Source organism: Phasianus colchicus, chromosome 7, assembly GCF_987193195.1.
Source record: "Phasianus colchicus chromosome 7, bPhaCol1.hap1.1, whole genome shotgun sequence".
Taxonomy (NCBI): Eukaryota; Metazoa; Chordata; class Aves; order Galliformes; family Phasianidae; genus Phasianus; species Phasianus colchicus.
In genome coordinates this window covers 34,656,694-34,680,919 of record NC_143442.1, presented here as the reverse complement: position 1 = coordinate 34,680,919, position 24,226 = coordinate 34,656,694, and the positions used below count along the sequence as shown (strand labels likewise).

The 24,226-nt window shown below is 43.3% G+C and overlaps 1 protein-coding gene and 1 long non-coding RNA gene across 3 annotated transcripts in view; one reads left to right on the top strand and one right to left on the bottom strand.

The window, feature by feature from the left end:
* LOC149917323 (uncharacterized) overlaps positions 1-6,665 on the top strand; it is a 32,741-nt gene extending 26,076 nt beyond the window's left edge. Inside the window, exon 4 of the long non-coding RNA XR_016468492.1 lies at positions 4,475-6,665. This is a non-coding gene — a long non-coding RNA (uncharacterized LOC149917323). The remainder of the gene's footprint in view (positions 1-4,474) is intronic.
* Positions 1-24,226, bottom strand: part of DRC11 (dynein regulatory complex subunit 11) — an 85,487-nt gene that overhangs the window by 60,543 nt on the left and 718 nt on the right. For both annotated transcript variants that reach the window (XM_090144528.1, XM_031604527.2), the window contains exons 2-6: positions 17,325-17,649; positions 15,364-15,477; positions 12,981-13,169; positions 12,213-12,284; positions 1,813-2,003 (exon numbers count right to left, since the gene is read on the bottom strand). In XM_090144528.1, the coding sequence (XP_090000654.1) occupies positions 1,813-2,003; positions 12,213-12,284; positions 12,981-13,169; positions 15,364-15,477; positions 17,325-17,649 (891 nt within the window). The remainder of the gene's footprint in view (positions 1-1,812; positions 2,004-12,212; positions 12,285-12,980; positions 13,170-15,363; positions 15,478-17,324; positions 17,650-24,226) is intronic.

Genomic DNA, 24,226 nt, shown 5'->3' with positions numbered 1-24,226 from the left:
GCTGAAGCTGATGGCAGCTCTCCCACTGGCTTCAATAGGGGCAGGATTCTATCTGCCACGTTGTTAAGTCATCAGAGTAGATTTTATCAGTGAGATCTGTCTAGTCTTGGCTGAAAAATGCCTTACTGATTTTTAGAGAAGATGAGGGACAGCTCATTTAAAAGAAGAGAGCAGCAAGGATTATGCTCAGACACGCCATGCTGACTGCCACAGCTCTGTCACCGTCCCCATGCCATCAGAGATGACCCCACGTGTGGGCACACCACATAATTGCCATAATTGGATAAACAGCTTCTCTTTAACTTTGCTCCATTAAAATGAGCTGTTTTGGGTTAATTTTTACAATCAGATTGCTTTGGGTGGGTGGGTGGAGGAGCAGTTCTGGCTGTGGTCGTAATGCAGGACTGAAGGGGAGTTGTTTTCTCAGCCTTTCCCAATTGCAATAGAACAACTTGCCTGTCTAAAGGCTTGTGTACAAGCAGCATTGTCACTGATTAACTCTGCATGCCTGTGTATCTTAATCCCATTTAATAGGATCACTTGCTCTGGAAAAGCATACCCATAAAGCTATCCAAGAGCAGTTAATGTGGTGCTTATATTTAAACACCAGCTTTAATCTTTGTTAATTTTCAAGTCTAGATGAGATTCAGGACTACTGAACCTGACTAGATCAGACCAGACAACCTACAGGGTAGTTAAAGAACTCCTTTAATCACTTATTTATATGCTGGGATACTGACTATGTCTGCCTACAGCCTTGAAGCCTCATCTGAAGTTGAGCCCCTGGGTGCATCTGGGATATAAATTTAACAACAGGGTCCCATTTTGCCTGTAAGACTTATTGAATAAGAAAGATCAGCATACAAACTCCATCTTACATTTTGGGAGTATTTCACAGATACGCCTATGAATTAGGCAGCGAGGGTTTTGATGCATTTCTCACTGCCTCCCTCCATCTAGCATTTGCTTTAGCTTCCTCCAAATCACTGTCTGGATTGGTTAGGCTCTCTGGCATCGTTTGCTGTTACTGTCTTAGTAGGGAGGATTTGACTTTTAATATCTTTTAACTGTCTTTAGAGAGGTTTATCCTGGAACTTTGGGGCCCTGCTTCTCAATTTGCACGTACATAGTGACCCATTGGATGGTATAAATCCTAGAGAAAATTACTTGCATCATAAAAACAGTCTATATTCCTTAGCACACGGCCTTACAATACTGCCCTATTAAAGCTGCCCATCTCCAGCTTCAGCTAAAGTAAACTTCCTGAGAAACCGTAGGTGTCAGCACTCGGTTTAGAAAGGTGTAAGTATGTGCTTAACTCTGCTGAGACGTGAAGTTTCACTGAGATCAGCAGCACTGCTAAATAAAGCTTCATTTGGGGAACGTCTTTGAGGACAGGCCTCAATTACAAAGGTCCTTCAGGTTGGCACAGGCTGCTTGATAAGGCTGACAGCAGGCACCTGGGCTGCAGCACTGGATATGTGATTTGCTATAGAAAGAATTGTATTTCTGTGTCATGGCAGACTGCATCACCTGTTAAACCTTCTGCATTCAGACATGTGAAAAGCCACTGTGCCTAAAGTGTACACACGCTTCATATAATTACAAAGCTGGACTGTATGAGGAGTTACACATTGGTCTGGTTTCCTCACTTATGAGCCCTGCTGCTCAGGATCTCAGTTCTGCAGGTGCTGCTTGCAGCAGAACAAAGATCACTGTCGTAGAATGGATGTGTGCAGTCTGTAAGAATGATACAGCCGTGCTCCCTGGAGCAAACGGTCTCCTTAAGGGTGTGTGTTTATCTCTGCTCACCGACACTCGATGAAGCACTGGCCGATCTGATCCTGGAGAGTTTCCCTGATGTCGAGCCCTTCTGTTTCTCGCAGCTGGTCCTTGATGAATTCCTCCTCCTGTCTCCCCTGGGCTTCACCTTGCAGGGCATCTTCTTGCTTCGTGTGCATCTGTGGGGTGGTGTGAAGGGCCTTCAAGTGAGGGGGGAAGCTCTGAAAACAAGAGGAGAAAAGAAAAGGTACGGTGAGAGGAAACTTAATACACACCAGAATGCCAGGTTGACAGTGATTCTGAGCTTAGGACTGAATTTATTTGCGGGAAGGCAGGAAAAAGCCCTGCTCTCATAAGAAGTGCCTGGATGCACACAATGGCCTATTGTTAGCGTTTCAGCATTAATTAACAACGTTGCAATGTACAAAAACAACCCTTTCAGCTGTGGGATCCCGGTTTCTCAATGAGACAGGTGAGAAAGCTGCTGTTCTGCAAATGCCAGCTTTATCCGTGTCAGAAGGGTGCCAGAGGTTTTTAATTGAGTTTTCAAATGTTTGGACTTCCCAGTGGTACTTTTTAATTTGCCAGTATTGTTTTTAATTTGTTCACTTAAAGTTTTATATGCTTGGTCATCGGTTTCCTGGTATTTTGTTGCAGCTGATAATATTCCTTTAGGAAATCAACTTCCTTTGAGGAACAAACAAACAACACAAAAGGAATAAACAGCCTCCCAAGCGCTGCAATAAAAATCATGGCTCCCCAAGTTTCCCATGATTTGATAACCTTGGCAAGAAGGACTTCTAAACCAGCCTTACAATAATAATTTCTGCTCCATGATTGATTTTACATGTGTGCTTTAAGAGAGATAAAAATGAAAGTCTCTCTGGTATGCAAATACAGAAGCATGAAAAATACCATCTGTGTGGGTGGCCCGAAACTTTGCATTTTTCAGTTTGCGATGGTTGATAAAGTTAATGTGTTCTCAGTGTTTTATGAGCCACTCTCACCTTGGAAGGTAAAGAAAAGTGGGTATTTTTTTAACGACGTAAATTAGCTTTGAGTTTTTCAGTAATTCCAGAACGAAATAATTCCCACATACCTGGGATGGATTGATGTTATATGACAGCGTGTGCCAAACTGAAGAATGGGAAAGAGGAGAAAATGTGAGAAGCTGTTTTTGTGATGCTGTGCTTTCTCCTCTTCGAAGGCAGTGGCTCACGTATAGGTGGCAGCAGATGTGAGCAAAAGCCCAGGACTGCATTTCTGGCTTCCCACCTTTAGAACATGTCTTTAACTCAACAGATGTCAGGCAAACTCAGTAACACGTTCTCCTCACTCTGACTCTGGAAATGTGTTTTCTACTGTGCAGCAAGTCCTAATTCCAGAGGACTCCCACAAAGACAAGAAAGCTTCTATCAAAGGTTTGGCCAGCTTACATTTAAGATCGGTTATTTGGTGTTTTTCCATGCTTCAACCAGCTTCCAAAAATCACTAACGAGTGCCAAGCAAATTTGGTTTCAGAAAGTATACAGCGGGTTTGCACAGTGTCCAAAGAAAGCGTTAGAGGCCCCGTTTAGGAAAGCAATTTACTGCCTTCCCTGCATCTGCAATGTGTGGAAAAGGAATTGGTCAAGGCCACCACTGAGAAAATATTCAGACGGAAACAAGAAGAGCAGCATGCTTCAGAACGGCAGCTGCACTTGCTCTCTGTCTGAATATATGACCCGAAGATGTTTGCCTCTCACCCTGAGATGTTATCTTCACTCATTTGTCACTTTCTATAGTCATCAAGCATTTCCAATCCTTCACTTTCAACAGCAACTCTTTTAAAGGACAGCACAGCTACTGTGAGCACTACTTATTTGTATTTTCTGAACAGCCAGCTCTAGCAAAGGGGACTCATGTGGCTTGCTTTCCAGATTGTTATCTAGAAGCAAGATTCACTTCCCTTCCATAGTTTCCCACTCAACTTTTAGTTTCACTGGTGTCATGCTTAAGGGACTGTGCATTCCTAGCTGAGTGCTATTAGAGGTATTGGTCCCAATTCTGCTAAAGAGATGAGCCAGCTAGAGCTAACACAGCTATCCCATGTCTTTCTACACTGCTATGGCACAGTCTGAACAGACACTGTGTTATGCTCAGACAACCTACTAGTTTTTTCTAACTAGCTGCTCACCAGGGAAACAGAAGAGGGAAGGGCTGTTTATTTAGAAGTATGTTTTCCAGCATTTCCTGCTGAAGGTATATGAGAAGAATGTGGAATGGGAATGGAAGAAAGGGACTCAGTATTTCCATGAGCAGCTGTGGTGAATGCTGGAGGTGTCCTGCTCGGTGATCCCATCCTGTGCTTTGGGAGGCTGGAAGAAACAGAACCAGTGATCAGGCTGAGATAACACAGTGCAAGAGGCACGAGGGTATCCTCAGCTTTAGGCTGACTTGCAGGTGGTAGAGAAAGACAGGCTTCTCTGCATGAGTTATGTGAACTTTTAAGGGTGAATTTTCATGAGATGGCTGATTGAATGAACAGCTGATTGGCACTGGAAAGGGCCAGTTTCCCCTCCTCCTTATCTGCTGGCTGTGTGGCCCCTTGCCTTCTCCTTTTTGGACTCTGGCACTCAGCTGACCTTGCAGTGAACCAGACCAGCTCTCTAAGAAATGGGAAATAATCTCCTTTATCTTTTCTCTCCCCCAGGTTAATTCTCTCTCATTATAATGAGGTGAATCAGTCAACCAAGGAGGCAGCTGAGAGCCAGAGCCATCGCAAGGGAAGCGGTGGGCAAGCATGGAACAATGTGCTGAGCAGGACAGTCATGCAGCAGCACAGACAGGAGAGCATCCGTTTTCATCCACCTCTGAGCCTCTCCTTCACACAGCTTCTCTTCTCAGCTGCTCTCCAGTCAGCCCAGAGGGAGCCTTTGATGGCTAGCTGCTCATCACTGCGAGCTTACTGCCCACATGTCTTTCATCAGAGCCTAAATCAGATGAGGTAAGAGCTATTTGAACTGGCAAGAACGTGCCCATGTGAGCAAGACCAGAAGCAGGGGATTCTTATCTCCCAGTGAACTAATACAGACCACACCTACGCTTGAGTCCAAAGTCAAGAAGCTGGTGTGGACATAGTCCAGCTAACTCTAAACTAGCTGACTCAGATGCTGATGGCAACAGAGCTACAGAACAAGCTTTAGTCTCCAAAATCCATGCAAGGCCTCTACCTGTCTCGTCTCCATACAGCTATCAGTGCATCAGACAAAGCCCTCAGGCTGAAGTACAGACATATATTTCCAGAATGGTTTACGAAGAGATGCTCTGTTGTATTTGCCCTTCATCTTTTTCTTTTCTTTGTCTTGTTTTACTATTATAAGACAAAATAAACCACTTCTATCAATGACAGTCCAGCTAACCATCTCCAATAACTCATTAAAGAACAGGAAGGTTGATGTGGCCTCATTCTCATTCAACCATCTTTTCTTCCAGTCCTATTCCTTCCTTGTTGTTAGTGTTTTCTAAATTAAGGTATGCTCACTGCTCACGTGGACAAGAGTTTATTTACATGGACGAAAAGGCTGCTGCTGATGTGAAACGTGCTGCTGCTTGATTGCATCCATTGCTGGGAGAGCAGAGCCAGCTCAGACCTAGGCAAGCAGATAAGATGGGCTCATGGGGAGGAGGCTATGGGCTTGAAAGGAGCCAACACGATAGTATGACACGGCAGGTACAAAAAGACACTTGATCTGAGTGGGAATCAGTTCTGGCAGGCAAGCTGTTGTGAGGAGTGATAGAGAGAGACGTTGATAGCAAATGGCACCCTTGGAAGTAGGTCTAGCGATGGACATCCAGTTGCCCAATGGGGGTCCTTCCGTGGTAGCAAAGCTCTGGAAATAGCACACACTGAGTGAGAAGGGTGAGGGAGAGCATGGAAAGAAGAGCAGGTCTGGTCAGGACAAATGAGTCCTGAAGGATTCATGGCAGTCTAATGGAGAAAATACGCACTGCACTGTGTTTATGAGCAGAGACTGGGAGGCCTGCACATATGAAGAACCAAGAGCTGGCTTCTGTTCTATGGGAGGAGGAGGAAAGCACTGAACAGCTGTGAGGGGCAGTTTTACAGGTGAACATACAACTGGCCTGACTCTTCCTTCAGTTACTTTGAAATCAATGTAGTTATGCCAAAAAAAGCTGAACTGAATTTGGTGTCTCTCTGGATCTTCCCAAGCAAACTCCAGCTGGTGGGGTATGAAAACGGACTGAAGAACTGACAGAAAAATGGGAACAGGAAAGGTATCAATTTCATTTAGTAACAGGAGGAGAAACATGAGGAAACATCAAAGGAACTTACGTACACGTGGGCTAAGAAGTAAAACTGGTAATATCTTAAAAACTGCTTCCTTGACCTGTAAGAACTGATCCAAGATTACAACAGGGTGTGGAAGACCAAGAATCAGTGTTAGACTGTTACCTATGCTCTAAGCAGAAGATGAAATAGATAAAATTGGAGTGAATTTAATGATATCACCTAAAAATAAGAGACTCCAGCTGCAGGAGCTGCTGAAGAGATATAACAAGATGTCCAGATGATAGCAGTTTAAAAATGATGTAATTGTACCATTGTTTTTGCTGTCAGTTCTCTGCCATCTGTTGTGCATTTGCAGCGCATTTTCGTAGGAAAGCTTTTCTTCTTTTGTCAGATAGACTCAAACCAAGGAAAGAAAACCAAGTCCATCCGGGAGCCTACGTATGAGAAAACACGGTTTCCATTTTCTTGCTTTGCAGTTAAAGAAAGAAAATGTGCTAAGCTTGCTTTCTTTTGACCACAGTTCTTGTGCTGATCACAAAAGACAGGTGGTCAGTGCAAAAGGATGGCTTCAAACAGCTCCATCAGGAGTGTTTTCCTGCTGACCAGTCTCTGACCTATGCTTTGCAGCATTGCAGACCCATTTTCCATGTGCCCATGTACTTGATCTGGAATTCTAAAGTGTTGTAATGAGACAGTTTGATGAGGGCAACTTTGCAGCTCTCTATACTTAAGGAAGACAAAAGGCAATTTATTTCTAACATCACTTCTCTCAGCGCCTTTAATGTTTCTGCTTCTGAATCAAAGGGAGGCATTCTACAGTAAGACACTAATAAATAGCTTTTCCTTGGGGGAAGAAGTATTTTCCCATCTTTAAGAAATTTCTTTGGCCATGTGAAATTCAAATTTGTTAACTTGCCCTGCAAACAGCGACTCATTTAGAAACAAATTACAAATATTAGATGGAGACAGTGAACTTGATAATGCAGTGCTGCCACATCAGTTGTAGAATAATGCATCTTAATGAAGGCTTCCCATGTGAATAAACCATTATATTTACAAGCTTTTCACAGTTAATGACCCAGAACTGGATAACGAAACTCACATTTTTAGTGTGGTCCTCTGTCAGCAAAAGTATACATATTAATAATTGATGTTGCTGTGAAAATAGGGCATAATAGGAAGATTCTTGAGTTTCTGGGAAAATAGGACTACATGGTCCATTAACTTAAAATGCTTATCTAATGTTTGATGGGCTTTGTCTTTAAAATCCTTGTTCAAATTAATAAGGCAAAATGGACGTTTGTCTAAAAGAGAATTTTATTTCCAACTCATCAGTCACAAGTGCGCTGATGAGAGAGCTGTTTGATCTTCTGCTCTTTATTCCTTCTCCCCTTCTCCTCTACAAAGAGAATGTAGCTTTTACCAAAGTGAAAGGACCCACCAGCAGAGGGAAGGAGCAGTTCCCTATGCATTCCAGGTAAGCCTATGTGATGAAAGCCTCTGTGCAAGCTCTCCTTCACACTTAGGAGCCCAATTGCGTAGATCATTCTTTCCTAGCTTGAAAATGTCTGCCTTTCTGCTTAGTCAGCTCAACAACTTTTCCCAACACAGGCTGCTTTATTGTTCATTATAAAACACTTAGAGGTGTGCAGGCTGGCTGAACATGCTTAAGGCTAGAGTTCTACATCTAGGAGGCCCCATACTGTGGAACTAACTGCTCTTCAATTGTTCCATTACAGCTGCACTTACAAGGAAAGATAGTCTTCGTTCCACTGAAATAAATACATTTCATTCCATTTCACGTTTCAAGGCTAACACTCATACGATGCCTGAAAGGTGGATTTACTGCAGCTTTTATTACTGGGTGCTTAATTTAGAACGGTTTCTTTTCTTAGATCTGAAACAGCACAGCTGAAAGATGCACTGCGTGGTTTTAAGGGACTTTTTCACTAATTGTTTTGCTACAGACAGCATTGTCCAAGACTGTAATCCTTCAACAGACGTAGTGATTGAGTAGCATTTTGTTGCTTCAGAAGCAGCAGTTTGTTTCTCCAGAGGACTTTATTTTCCAAGCAAAGCAAGTATTTTTAATGGTCATTTATATTCATGAGCAGTGAAAGCGAGATTCTTACATTTGAGCTACACAGACAAGCAACTCCTTACTAGCAGATGAAAGGAATATTCTACCTAAACAGCTGGGGTCTTGCTCTTTGCTAATTTATCCTGCTGAATTTTAAGCTGTGGTCCAGAATCTCTGCAGAAGTTTAATAGATGTGTTAGCTGTGCTCTTCCTTTCTTGTTTTCTCGTTTTGTCTGGCTGCAGGAAGGGATGTGTTTCGAAGAGTTCTCCTGTCAGATGAAGATTGTGTTCGTATAGGTTCCATGCTACACAAATGGTGATAGCCACATCAATTATATGGCTGAATTCCTAAATTAGGCGCAAAAAGAGGAACAACTAAACAAAATATATTGCATTCATTAAAGCTTCCCTGCTATACGATTCACTTCAATGGCTTTCCCAATTAAAGTAATTGTCATATGCATTCAAACAAAGCATTTGTAGTAAGAGGTCTTGTTAGAAAAATATTGAAAAAGGCTGCTTCGTAGACTTGTACAACCTATAAATAAATATTGACAAGTTTCCATAAGCTCCAAGAGAATCAGAAGTGGAAAAAAGGCATCTGTATTCATGGCCATATAAGTTTATGTAATTACGGTTATGTTTATTTAGATCATATACTTGGGCATGCTGTCAAACTTCTACTAAAACTGGCAACTACGTTTTGGACTCTGAAAGGCAGCGTGATTTTGATCAATGAAAGCCAAATTATTCAGTGGGATTCTTGCTTGCCTGCACCATTAGACTAGTTATCACTCTTTAGATGTATCTGCATGCCTGGCTAAATAACAAAAGCTTTTGCTGACATCTAAGCATCCTCTCAGCTGCAAATGTAACAGAAATCACTGTAATCTTAAGCCTGATAAAAACAGGCCTGGTGTGTAATGCTACTGTGTTTGCCTACTTCCAGGAACTGAAATATTTCAAATGTTATGCATTTATGGAGCTTGCAGTTTGTCCAGTCCCATACAGTATTTATTTAGCCATAGGCTTGAATGTTTACACTGAAGGCTATTCCAGGAAACACTGAGTTTTTTCTAACTGGATGAAATGAATTATATTTATCAGGAATTCAAAGAACAAGCAATGTTTGGCAGACTTTTCTCAGATATAAATAAAAGCATTAGCCAAGAAAACATGCCTAAATTAGGGTATGCTTAAAAGAGGTAAGCAGGAGAAAACAGTCATTTAAGACCACATTGGTCCACTCATATATGAAGGATACGGAAGGAGGAAGAGCAGTGGAAATGCTTTGTGAGGAAACCACAGATAAGCAAACGTTGTGCCACCAACTCCTTGGTAAGGGCTGAAATGATGGAATAGAACAATGTGGGAGCTGTGTACATCAGTAGGTGTGTGTCTGAGATGACAAGGAGCCTGTGTGTGTGCACATCCAAAGCATGCAGGGCTCATTCCTATAAACTGCCTAAGCATGTGATGCACTTGGCTCCAATGGGATTGATTACATGTGCTCCTTCCACGAAAACATGAGCACAGGGGATTCACAAGCCAAAAGCAGACAAGTGGAAGTCTGCCAGTTTGAAAACCACAACAATGCCACACCGAATTGGCAAATAGAGTGGTAAAATAGAGCAAGAAAATACAGGTTGGTTTGTAGAACACACGAATGTTTTCAAGGCAATATGAATCTTTTCAAGACAGCACGTCTTGCAGCATCCTTAAGCAGTGTGGCTTAAGGACTTGGTTCACAGCATTGGTTATAGTGGTGGTGCTGGGGGTAAACAGCATGGCAGCAATGTCTGGAAAATCAGGAAATAGGTCAGGATACAGTTATCAAGATATATGTGCTCTTAGTGAGGCTTGCTTCTCTTTCCAAATTAAACTAGTATTGCAAATTGTGATTTATCGGAGATTTAGAAAAACATGTGCTGAGGGAATCATGCTGTTTCTGCAATTAAGCTTTAATAAATAATAATAATAATGAGGCCTTACTTGTGAGCCAAGAAAAATCTCTGGAACACAGACTTCTACTCTGTCATCGAGCAAAAGAAATAGAATCAAATTCCAAAAAACAAACATAAATTTTTCTGAAGTGAGGAGACAGTAAAGAAAATAATACTGAGTTAAGGAAAAGATTGAACTCTCCTTGTTGCACGTATTTCCAGACTTTTGAGATGAACGTGACTGAATTTTTCCACAAATCAATTATTCAGAACTTCAAATGGTCTAGCTGTTTTTGTCAAGCACTCTTTACATGAAAGCAACACCCAGAGTTTAAAAATAACTATAATTACAAGAGAAATTATATTTATTGTAGTAAAAGTCAGGTCTCCTTTGGGATGGACTTGGAGTAATGGATGGCTAGATCTTCTAATTTATCTGTGTCGTGCAGCATTAGAAAAGCAAATTCAACATATTTACACATGAAGATCTGTGGTCATTTTTTAGAGGGCTGACATGATCATACATCAAAGAGACTTGACCTTTGGAGCTCGCTGCCTATCTATCAGTGTGAACCCATGCTTTCTTGCCTTTCATTTCCTTTGGAGAGCATGGATGGGAATGTGGCATGAAAAGTAAAAGTGAAACACAACGGGGAAATATAAAAATAGCAGAAATATGAAGAGATTATTTTTATTTAGAGGTATTCTTCCCCCCTCTCCCGCTTACTTTGATTCTATACTTGATAAAGAGTAATGAGTCTGAGCGCAGAACTGAGAACATCAATTTTCTCGCTCCTAACTGGAGGTCAGGAAACGAATTCAATCCATGTGTTTGGTTTGAATTCCCTTCATCCCTACGATCAAATAGATCTTCCTTCTCATAAAATGCAGTAGGTGGCTATTTATACCCTAGCGATCTGTTACTCCTCCGTTGGCCACTGCAAGAGAGGAGTGCTTGGCTGTGAAGACTTGCAAGAAACCGTTGTGGGATTTGGTAGGAAATGATCCCTTGTTTTGCAGAAGGTATATTGTCTGATTTATTTTCAGTACGTTCCAAACATTCCTCATTTTACTCTATGCCACTTAAAATCTTTGTCTTAAAGAGAGGCAGAATCGGCAGACAAGCTCTGTTACCTAAGCTGGCCATGCTTACTGTTAATGACTAGCAGATATGAAAGGCAATAATCCCTAACATTTGATCCGTATTTAACTTGGTAAAACTTAGATAAATGCACATGCTACATCCTACGGATAAGATTTCATGGTCATTCTTAACTGATGACATATGTTTGGCAGATGTCTGCTGCAGGTACAGCTAGCTTTCATAAGAGCCATAACCTACCTAAGTGCTGGCTGAGGAAATCATTCAAACTCTCTGGGAGAAGCAGAAAGCGTGTTTTCACTGAAAATTAAATCACTGGTTTTCAAATGATCGTTTAAGAACTATAATAAATAAACCACATGAAAAGCAAAGATGGATCCTGTGCAAGGCAGGTGCTCAGAAGCAGCTTCACTAGGACTTGAAACATTTGTTGGAAGGAAGGTGTTGGTGGGAGGAGATGTGCATTCTGGAGAGATTCTGGGGAGATTCCTCTCTCTGTCTGCCTTGTCAGTAGGGTCACTTTCATTTCACTTTCACTCTATGCTATCTACCTGAGCACAGACTTCCCTATACTTCTGCAATATGTATTCTATACTGACGTTGCAATATGGTAATTCTAATGTCCTTTTCCCTTCTCCTGCCATACACACACAGTAGGTTGCAAAGGGTTGTGAGAAGACACTGCTCTTTTAATTCTTCCATTGTCTTGGCACTCTGAATTAAAAACTGATAATAGAATTCCCTTTCTCTGCCATGCCTGCATCACGTTCATGGGGCAAACTCTAAACTCCTGCCATATGCTCTGCACTGTGTACACATAGCACAAGAGCTTAAGACAAATTGAGGTACTTCTGTGCCATCTATCATTTCTGTTTGGTTCTCTATTCCTTAGAGACGCCTTTTAAAAAGGGACGACTCTTAGAAATTAATTTCTTGTCTTCTGTTAAATTACAAAAGTCTGAAGAACAAACAGGCTACGCTGCTGTATATTCTCTAGACAGCACCACTTACCATCCCCAGAAATATCATTTCCTCTTCTCTCATTTTCTCTGTTTTCTTGCGCTGGATATATCCTCGCCAAACCTGAATTGTAAACAAAACTCTAATGAGATAAATGGGCCTTGTTACAGCTTCCTTCGCTGTGGCAGACAGAGGAAAAAAACAAATAGAGGAAGGAAAGGCACAATATACAATTGAAACTATTACTCTTTAACAGGTTAGCAGCTGCTATCTTCTTTAAAAAAGAAATTCCTAAGTTTGTTATCCTCTTGCACTGGCATATCAATCTTCTAGCACAACAACATCGGGGTCCAGAAGGTGTTTAAGGATTTAGAGTGAATTCCTGTTCTCATCGGGCTGAATTACTCATGCATAAGGAATTTTTCTGGAATTTAGCAGTGATATCCCATTCTCATTTTTCTCAAGATATGAAATGAACCCTTTCCCCAGAGGCCAGAGGAAAAGGCACTGGATTTCAAGGTGATGCCAGAAAGAGCAATTGAGGTCATAAAAATCAGAGCAGAAAAACAACATGTAGGTTATAGAGTCATCCTGCACCGCCGGAGCAGGACTGTTTCCATTGATCTCACCTCTAGGGTTATGTCTCATTTCTTTAAGTGGCTTAAATGATGTATTTCACCTTGCTCAACACCCTGAGAGCGATCCATTCAGAGCGTTGCCCACCCTATGAGCTGCGTTGCTCTCTCTACTGCTGTTCTTCTGAATAAAACATATTGTCCCTTGCTCTCAGCAGAACTCTCGTTACATCAGAGGTCTCACCTTTTGAATGCAGGTGGCAGCGTCATCTGGATTTGGACCCGTCTGTTCCCGAAGTTTTGTATGTCTTTTTCTCTTCTCTTCAAGGTAGATTTGCTTCATGAATAATGCTCGACGCCGGCCTTGGCGAGCCCGTTCTGCCACCTGGATCATTTTAATGGCTTCTTCAAATGTCATGGCCTTGACAGGTTCCTTCAGCAGCGTAGCCAAAGAGGAAAGGACAAAGCAGAGCGGTTTTGTTAACTGCCTACCTCAGTTAGCAAATGAGACAGCAAATTAACCTTTAGTGGAAAACTTCCAAGCCAAAACGTCTCTGCTACAAACAGCAGAGACTCTTCTTTCAGGGCCATCACGTGGTGTGTTTTTGAAATTTGCTATCTCCAGAGAGAATTTTTCAGCGGATCTTAAGCACAAAGTGAACCTGACACGCTGCTGTCGTTTCTACAGCATCCCAGGTAGGTAAGTGGCAAGGCTGGACATAGCAGAATGAATGGGTGGAAGATGGAGAGAAAACAGATGCTAAAGCTCTGGGGCACACTGCCGAGCACCAAGGAACTCTTGATGCTATAGTGGGAAACACAGATGGTTTATGCAACCTGCTAAGCGTTACCCATTTGGGGAAAAAAGGCATGAAGAGCTTTTACCCATTCAAAGAAAACTCCTTGGTCTGTGCAATGTTTTTGGTTTTGGTTTTTTTTTTCTCTGGTTTCTGTAGGGATGGGTTTCCGGATGGGCTGCTGGATCTTCAGCTCTTTTGCTGAGTGAAATGACAGGCTGATTTCAGCCAGCCAGACCTGGTCAGAAGGTCTGGCTTAGGGAAAAAAGCATGTCAGAATAGGGCAGCTGGAGAGAACCCCTCCTTCTCACTTCTGAGAACTCATCAATGCCTCATGCTCCCCATGGAAAGGCTGAATTATTGTCCTTTCCTGACATTAATCCCCCCATTGGAGACAGTTCACATTCAGTGCTTCCATATATATTGTGTGGAGCTCACTATACAACATTTTCAGCAGGGCTTTCTACAATGGAAATACACAGGAGAACAAACAGTCTGTGCAGCAGATTCCTTTAATAAAGTCATGTCCTCTGATAAAACCCCAGAGTTTTGTGTGTGCTCTCAGCTGTTTGTAACAGGGCTGCCACGGACACTCAGCAGCACAGCGCTCTGCTGCACAGCAGTCAGGATTTCCTGAGTGTACATGGCTTGCTGTGATGCATGCAGAGGTGCTGACAACCCTCCAGCAATTGCAGCAGTGGTGGAACTGGAGTATAGCACAAGGCATGGGATTCATAGTGGGTTCGTATGAGATTGTTTTCTTCGTGTTTATTGAATCTTTTTGTGACATCCTGGCAAAGGGAACCTGGACCCTGCCAGAGCCTGGTGCTTCCAGGTAAGCTGGCTGCACGCTGGAAAGGCTCACCTGCTAATGGCTGTTATGCTAAAAAGGAATGAGAACAGAACTGTGGGAAACAAAAAGACTCCAAGAAGTAACAGAGGATTTCCACAGACCAACATCAGACCATTTACCCATAAATTTACTGCGGGGCTGCAGCTGCCCATTAAAGTAAATCTGTGCTCTGCAGACTGCTGCTTTCTGTCCCTGGGAACCTTCCCTCAGTCTCTTTGTGGGATCAGTGCTACCACATACCCAGCAGGGAAGCAGACTTCCCCCAGCAGCACAATTACTGCGGAGGATTCGGTGGCTGTGGATCTGATCAGGACCTTCTCTTACGGCTGCAGCATCTACAAAACCTCAGTCTGCAGACACAGCAGCCCAGTTGTTTATTTCAGGAGGTGAGAGGGGCTGCTTGCAGGCAGCGTGCCATTTCCAAGAGGTCAAAAGTATATCAAATCCAGAACAGCCTTCACCGGAGCACTCATGTACTTCTCCATAATGACTTCTGCTCTGCCAAAACCCAATTTTCTACTCCTCCTAGCAGCTGCAGCTCGATGGCTGTACAGAAGAGACTGCAGTCATTGTTTGGAGGTTATAAACAACTGAATGCTGTTGTGCTGACCTGAACTCTTTGAGTTTTGCCCATTCCAGCCAGAAACCCTGGCTCAGTAAAACTGAAGCCCACCTTGATTTCAGTAGGACTGATTATGTGATGAGAGTTAGCTGGGTAAATAAAGCACCTACTAAACTTGGGCTAAGCACTGACACTCGCACACACAGAGTCAATTCATTTCTTAACTCTTAGGCTCGAGATGTGACCGACTATTGTTAGGCAGAAAAACTCAATGCTACTTTCTGTTTGAGCCTCATCTGCAAATAGACTTAGCTACTATAAAAATACTTCTTGCTTCAGTGGCTCACGCTCAGACACGCATGGCTATAAGCTACAAAATTAAGCTCATGATTGTGTAGGTATGTGGCATGCTTACCTGCATTGCCAATCCAGCATTCAACAAAATCTCATCTAGAGTTTTCTCTCTCTGCTGCAAGCCTTCCAGATTCTCCTTAATAAAATACTTTGGGATAGGTATTTCTGTGTCTTCCTATAGGAAAAAAATAGTCGTGAGGTGCTTTTTAAAACTGTGTGAAAATCATATTACTTCTTAGCTGCACACCTTTACAAAGCAATTAAATTGCAGTGAGATTATTGAATTGGGATTTTTGCAGTGTTAGGGAACCTGACCTCTGTTACAGCTGCTGAGCTGTTACTTTGCAATTACTTTAGGCCTAATTCAACAACAACAAATAAATCAGCCCAGTGTCTGAACCATAGCAGACCAGAAATCTTGCTTTCTATAATGGCTCAATTATATTATGAAACTGTTAAAACATTTGGCAGGGCTGCCAGTAATTTAAACATGATTTCTGTGGAATTGAATACCTCTGGCTGTGTGATCATCCCACTTCTTTTTCTAATCAGCATGAAAAATAGATCAGTTCTCCTGCATTTTTTGGAACCATTACAAGGAACCAAAGCATATAATTCAGTTTGCCTTCAGGTATTTTTACACTGCCAACGACTGGGATATCTCAGTTACTACTCACAATCAGGCCTGATTAGAAGAGGTTGTCTTTATTCATTTTCCATCATTGAGAGGATGTAAACAATTCACATTTCTACCAACTCTTCTCCTATAGAATGTCACTCTTTGAGATTTGGAAGAAGACACGGATAGGCAGACAGAAATGTCCCAAAAGTGGAGATGCTGCAGTGGCATAACCTGTTCTTTGTATTGTATTGAATCATAGAATGGCCTGGATTGAAAAGGACCTCAAAGATCATCTAGTTTCAATCCCCTGCTGTGGGCAGGGTCGCCAACCACCAGACCAGGCTGCCCAAAGCAAGTGGTTTGTCTGGATGACCTCACATATGATGAGTCAGTGCAGGGATGAGGAGCTGCTCTGGTAGCTAACCTGGGCTTTAATCACCAGTAATTCTGACTTTTACTGAATGCAAAGATGAAATCCAAGCCATAACAGGCCGTAATACAGAGACAGCTTCTCTTCATGATCTCTTTTTGAGGCCCAACACTGAAAGATCAGATTTAAGATGTCTATCCTCACGTCAGATTTGCAGCCTTTTAGGCAACACCCAGCTCCGTATGGGATGTGTGTATCCAAATACCTCTATAATTACCCAAGTAAATGGAGTCACCGAGTGCTGGAAGGCAACTGAAGTACAAAAATCAGAGGAAGATGAAACTTGGCCCTGCCTCTCCTTAGCAATACAGCAAAAAGGAGAGGAAACGTGGCACAAAACGTCTTCAGCTCTTTTTATTTTATATTTACTTTTATTTTTCTAGTAGCTAGGCACTTCATGCCTTCCTAAAACGAAGGTGTGGCACAGGGATTTCAATTTGTGCTTGGCTTTTACTAGATGTCAAGCATTGCTTTTCAGGCTTGCCAACTCTCCCCTGCAGGTGGATTTACTGATAAGTCATGAAAAGAGCAATATTTAATGATTTCAGAATACCACTTGAAGGATCAGTTCCCCCACAGGTGTGCTTATACACTCCAGTATGCCTTCTCATAGCTTAAAATAATGCTCTGCTGTGCTTAAAAGTGAAGGGATGGTTGAAATTCTTGGCAATTGCTAGCCTAAATTTGCAGAGTGAAATACACATGCAGTTTCAACCAGTACTATGGCTGCATATCTCAGGGTAATGCTACATAGGAGGCAGTTTATCTCAAGTTATAGCTGAGATCCAGAAAGCAGCTGTACTTGAAGCTTCATTTCTTTTTCTTTTGAAGAGCTGCTACCAGTGGTACCTGAATGTGACAATAGGTGGAGCTGTCTGCGAGAGAAGTAACCAGCTGTTAACAGCTCATTTCTCACGCTGCTTTTACAGCACAACCTCAAGATTTTGCCTTATAATCAAGGCAGACCTACCGGGAGAAGCTTTAGATCTTCAATGATGTTATCAATGTAATGAAACTCCGAGTTCTCCAGCTCCACCATCTCTTTCTTCAGCTCCAGGATGCGGCCGATGGCTCCATCCAGCACTTGCCGAATCGCTGCCCGTTTTTGCTGGTGAATGAGATGGCTGTGGGCCTCCTCCAGGTGATGGAAGATCTGCAGGTATTTGATGTAGGAAGCAGACAGCATCCTGAATGCTTTCACACGGTCCTTCTCCGGCTGGAGGAACTGTTCTCTCTCTGTCTGGAGATGGGTGTCAAGGTCTTTCTGGGCATTTGTCCATATCTTATTGTAGGTGCTGACAGAAAAGAGGAGACCATGTTAATGAAACATAACAGCTAACACACAGTGATGGCAGGACTCTAAATGCCTGGTAGTGCAAACCATTATATTTCCAAAGGGAAAAGGGCTGTGTTGGTGCCAATGCAAGAGGATATCTGCGTGTGCTATTTCAGAATTCTTCTTTTCATTGCACTCCAAACAACTGCTAAGCATGTGGTCCAGAGGCTAAAGGGCTACGTGACATGGAAGATGTCACACCAGATTTGTTTGCTGAAATGCTGACGCCGTTTATCCAAAGACTTCTGCACTTTTGGTGGGAATAGGCTGAGCTCTGATGGATCGGCCATCAGTGGCTTTTCATCCTAAAAGCAGATGGATGCCGAATAAAGAAACAAACCAAAGGAATTACTTGTGTTCAGACACAAGCCCAAACGACAGGTTTGTCATTTAAAGGTGGAAACATCCACGGTAATGACAGATCCTTTTAGCTGGTCCTGTTCTGCTTCACAAATTCTCTTCTAAAGGGGAAAGCTGACTTGTTTCCTACACCTAGAAATAAGGCTGCTGAGCTCAGTGGTAAAATCTAGACCATGCACTCAGCCTGGCCGTTGCTTGCAGCTCTGAAAACCTCACGGAGTAGCATGAAGACAGTAAAACACTCTGCCTTCATTAAATGAGCTTTCAGAGCAGGTCTCTTGCTGTTCTGAGCAGCGCTTGTGTATTCATTCTGACAAGAAAGCTGGGCAGCTGTTAACTTTGCTTGTGCTCGATAATAAACGCCCGAGATGGAGCTCTATCAGCTGATCTTATCAGTCCCAACTTCAGAGTACAGAATGACCCACTTCCACTGCAACAGAGACCGAGGGCTGACAGGACAGTGCTCCAGCCCATAGGCTCATGTGCTTATAACTTGAGCTTGCTGCATGGCCAGGATGCTGACAGAGTTGCCAGGACTCACCGGAGCGGTCAGCAAAAACATCACCAATCCCACCTCTGCTATTGAATTTGCTCCATTAACTTTTTCAAGTGCATACTATACTTTTCAGCTGACCTGCATTTGTGCAGGATGCAGCTGGTCCTGCTTTTCCTACTGCCTCTGCAGCCCACCCAGTTCTTTCCCCTTCCTTTTTTCCTGCTTCATTTACATCCCATAGCAGCAAGTGAATCACTCAATTGCAGCAATTAAGCCAGGTGTGGGAGATAAACAAAATAAAACCAGCAGAGTGGTCAAGCTGGCCTCAAACAAGAGCACCATTAGGTTTGACCTCGTGGCTCGGCTGGTTGGTCAATGGGAGTTTTGTGCTCTGTCTCTGAGGCCAGGAGGGTGGATATGTTGAGATTCATTAGCACAGAAGGAAACAGCGTGGTATTGTACTTGTTTTGCTTTTGCCTACCCACAGATAGTGGAAAGGTTATAAATCTTTGAGGAAGCTTGGCTCTGTAGGCTGTCTATGCTGCTGTATGGATAACTTATGAGCAGTAGGTATCTTCAGGATAGAGCCTTTCTAATGCAGCCTATTGCATAGAGACAACAGGTTTGTACTGCAACAACAACTGATTCTGCAATTGTCCACTCCAAATTACAATAACTGCTTTTTCTTCCTCCTCTAAGCAAAGAATGTTGAGTGATTCCCCCTGCTGAGCCAACTAATATCCAGTTTCTTTTTCTATTTTGAATGACTTCGTGATGGAGGTGGGGGGAAGAGAGCTGTATCCCTTCAGTGTATGTTAATGTAAGGCAATACAAATGGGACGTAATTGTTTCCTTAAAGCATTTGCTTAGCAGATAAGCACTAAACTGACTGCAAACACGTTGCTACGAGCCTAATGGTAAAACTAGGAATGGTAAAACTAGGAAAGTTACGTTTGCAGCTTTCATCAGTGCTGATGTTCTGAGAAAATGTGGGCAAAAGAAGAGCCAGGCTCTGAAATGAAGGATAGATGTAGAACTGCTGGATCTTTGGCTGTGGGAAGTGGACTGTTCCTATGAAGCTGTTGCTGTCAGGGTGACTTATACCCCTGGAGGGTCTGGCCATGGAGCCCCTGTGTGGTTAGCCAGGTGTCTGGGAACAGCAGATGCTCCTTAGCTGGTTGCTGCCAGCAGAAATGTGCCTTCAGTGTCTCTTTGGATCACCCTGCTTAGAAACCAGAGGGCACGCATGCAACCATTTTTTTTCTCCTCCTCAAAGCAGGATTAAAATAATTATTCAGGTTTTACTGCGACTATAAGGAAGCCTTTTTGGGCTAGTTTGAAGGATCAGATATGCGTGGTGTTTATAGCCCTTTTTTCGGAGGACTTGGCTCTTGAGGAGCAACAGTCAGGTTTTGCTTAGTGACAAATGTGCTCGAGAGCAGCATAAAGAAGTAATGCACGTCCTCAAGATGATGCATTTAAAGCAAAAGATAGGACTGACTCTTCTTGTCTCTTAATCAGACAGCACGTGATCCTGAAATCCCTGTTTGAATCTTTCCCTCTTTGCTCAGTCTCCTCCTGCATTAAGTTGTAAACTCCTTCAAATTGCTTCCACATGCTGAAGGGGGGGGGGATACAACACAGCCTCGGGTGCACTGGCTTTTTATTTACTGTTACTGGTTCACCTTGGAGGTTTGCTAGGTTGTGAGCTATATATGTGCATGAGGATGATACTGCATCAAAGATGGGTTAGAGCACCTAACTAGCCCACTGGTACAGGCAGTCAGCAGGACTGAATGTAGTTTTCCTACTCCAGCCATAAGTTGATTAAAACCCAGAAAAGAAGTCTGTCTCTTGATCTCTGTGTATAGCAAAGTAATGCTGCAAATTGTCATAGCAACTCCAAAAATAAGAGTGCAGTGGGGGAAATAAGGAACGTTGTAATGGGATGAGGAAAAAGCACATTAAGTGACTTAACTCCAGAGCCCCCAGAGCACTTTCTGGCAGCTTACAGCATGGAGTGAAGGTCAGGCCTTTCCTCCCAGCCAGCATCCCTTCTCTTTGCTCCCACAAACAGGGTGTAACACAAGTAGATAAGAATACTCCTTTGCTGTAGCATGACTTCTAGCACAAACCCCACTTCTACTGCTCCAAATAAAGCCTGATCTGCATGTCAAAATGAAGCTTAGAAATAAGACTTTCTTGTTTAAGTTAAGAAACGTTTAAAATATTGCCAAATTATAGGGCCCTGGAATATTAAAACAAGGCAGTGCATAATTTCACATGTTTGTTTGACCCACCTCTTATAACTAAGAGTGCTGGTGCTTAGTGCAGCTGAGATTAGCCTGCCTGCTTGCCTTCAACTGCTTTTGAGACTTTAAGCACAGCCTCCTGGAAGGATTTATGCTGAGCATGCAGACTGTGCTCAGACCACTCTTGAGCCAGGACTGGAATCTGGCATCAGTGGGGTTGCTTTTGTGAGGTTCCCCCCCCTCCAGCCCCCAAGTTGTCCTGTTCTTATTTAGCAGCCAAAGGGAATGCTTTCTGTTACTCCAGGACACAGTACAGTTTGTGCTCCAAGCTGTTGGCTTATGGACTCATGTATGGGTTGCACCCAGGCTTCCTTGATGCCTGGCTTTTCTGGGCTGTCCTCTGAGAATAGAAATAGCTCTGGATCCAACCATGGAAATGCACAGCATAGCACTGCATGGGCCCTGCTATATTTTTCTGATAGATGGTCAAATGTAAAGAGATGGAAGGGAAACAACTCTGAACTGGTGACTCTCTTCACCTAACAAAGAAGCTCCCTTGTTTGATTGTACTGAGTGTTGTCGTGGCTATTTTAGAAGATGCATTTGAAGCATCTATACTGCTGTTGAAAACAACTTGACTGTCAGCTCTCCTGAAGGTGAGACTGACCTGTATAAAAGGGAATGGAGGAAGGACCAGCGGAACTTCTGAGACTGAAGATGGCACAGGAGGATGTTACAGGAGCAGTAACATGTGCTCACTACAGAATGGATCAAACCAGCAGGATATTTAACTGCATCAGTGGACAAGGGAAGAGCTGCTGATGTCATCTGCATGGATTTTAGTAAGGCGTGTGACACAGCCCCCCATAACATGTATAACATGTCAGAGGGATGGGATGCCATCCAGAGAGACCTAGACAGGCTGAGCAGTGGGCACTGGTGAACCTAATGAGGCTCAGCAAACCCAAATGCACCTGGGTTGTGGCAGCCCCTGCTATAGTGCAAGCTGGGGGATGTAAGGATGGAGCACAGCCCTGCTGAAAAAGGAGAGGGAAATGGTTTCAAACTAAAAGAGGGAGATTTAGGTTGAATATAATGAAGTTTTTAAAGTAAGGGTTGCCCAGAGAGGTAATGGATGTCCTGGAGACACCCAAGGTAAGGCTGGACGGCGTTCTGAGCACCTGATAGAGCTGTAGGTGTCCTGTTCACTGCATGGGAGTTGGACCAGATGGCTTTTAAAGGTCCCTTGCAATTCAACTGAATGTAGGTATACAGCATCAAGGTGTCCGTGCAGGGCTGCAGGCGACTGAGACATGGGCCAAGCAACAAGGAAGTGTGTGCAGGGGCCAGCCCTCAGGTCTCCTGTAGATGCTTGAGGCTTGACAGACCAGCCATTGTGCTAAGCCCTGGGCAAACAGGAGGCAGGGAAACCCTGCCCTGCAGCGTTTGTGAAAATAAAGAAACAGGAGACAAAGGTTGGAAGGGAAAGTGAGGCCCCGAGAGGAAGAGAGGCTCGCACAAATGCAGCTGCTTTGCTTCTATCTAAAAATCACCAGATTTGAGCTGACTGCTGGTCTGTTCCAGTCAGCAGAGTGCCTGTTCCCCCCAAGACAGCCTGCTCAGGTGACTGCTGAGCTCCATATATTATAGGACAGAAGCAGAGATCATCATGGCCTGTAAGAATGAAAAGAAATAGGTTTAAACGTTGTTCGAATCGATTCCTGCTTTAAAAGCATTTAGCTTGTGGTCTGGAGCAGTGCTGACTCATGGAATAGAACTTGGTCAGGCCTTGCTCCTAATACAACATCAGCCCAATAATTGTGCCCAAATTCTTAGCTGGTGGTAGGGATAAAGCTACCAGACATCTTCCCTTCAGCTTGCTTCCCCTAGCCAGGATGTCGTACAGAATCAAGTATTTGGGGAACTAAAGCACAGACCTAAAGCTCAAGGCAGCTTATGCCCACACCACAGCTTACCGTTGTGGCAATGAAGTTTATTTCTCTATTAATGATCCTTTCTTCTTTCTTTCCTTAGCAAAGGAAAGGCCCATCCAGCTGCCTGTGGTTACGTGCATAAAGCACAGATGCTCTGTCTGGGTGCTGTTCTACCTCTGCTAGGCTCTGTGCTCATTTGAAGCTAACACTGTCTCCTCTTGGTTTCTTGGAAATTGTGGCCTCTTCTTTCAACTGTTTTCTAGCACAAGTGCTGCTGGGATATTTCCACTGACAATACTTTTTCCCAAAGGAGGAAATGTCTGAGTAACACATGAGATCTTTCCCTGCCTGCTCATTACAGATGAAGGGAGGCATGGGAAGGAGTTGTAGCTTTGAGAATAGTTATGGTCGTTTTGATTCTGTCTCTTTTTCTCCTGCTTTAATAGAAGGGGGATGACACACTGATGCTCACCAGGGGTGGAAAAAAGGGGTGAAGATGAATCTGTGGATGTTTGGGAGAGAACATGATAGCAATGCCCAGAGGAAGTTAATAATTGTGGTGTTTGAATGGAATTTGAAGAATACGGCCTGGGGGCCACAGGGTGAATGAAGGGAAAAAAAAAGAAATGTTCAACAACAGCCCAATCACTGAATGAGCCTTGGGCCCAGCGGGAGGAAAATAGGATGTGATCGCAGAATGAGAAGCAGCATCATAGTGCAGCCACCTAAAGGGGAGAGGAGAAGGGGATGAAAAGTTGTTCTGACTTTCTCTTACCTTTTCAGTTCTTGGTTTTGCAACCTTAATTATCTTTAACCAAGCTTTGGGGGTGTAATATAATACACGCAGCTTTCCTTTGGTTGCTCTTGTCAGAAGCGAAAGCGGTGACTCTAAAAACTCTTAGATTAATATTTAACCATTACCTTTATTATGTGAGTTCTATTTGTGGCAGGAGATGAAATTTTTAAAGCTTTTTGATTGTTTGAAGCTCTTTGGTGGCAGTGGCAAATGTCTTACAGCCGATTAAAGTCTGGTACAAAAGGGAGCAGTGCCAGGGCTGCTGGCACTGAACTCAGCTCTGAACATGTCTAGACTGGGGCTGTTAGGGCAAGTGAAGGTCAAGATTCTATCGGTCAACTAAATGGTAAGCAAATTCATAAAAGAGGAGGAAACACAGCAGGAAAACATAAACGCAATAACATCAATGCAAATCTCCTGGTCGGTATCTGGAACAACATGTACATCTGTATGCAAATGCTGGGGCTCGAGTACTTTAGGAAGTGGGATATATTGCTTCTTAATCAACCTTGCAGCAAAGTGTGCGTGCTTTCTCGTGAGTGCTGCAACTGTACTTAGAAAATGTCAAGCCTGTCTGCACGTGCCAACTTTTCTTTTAGCCTGCTGATGGAGCACACAGGCCCTAAGAGAATGCAGCTGAGTGCTTTGAGTGTCCCGTCTATAACCTGATACAAAGCTTCCATGAGCTGCAGACCACC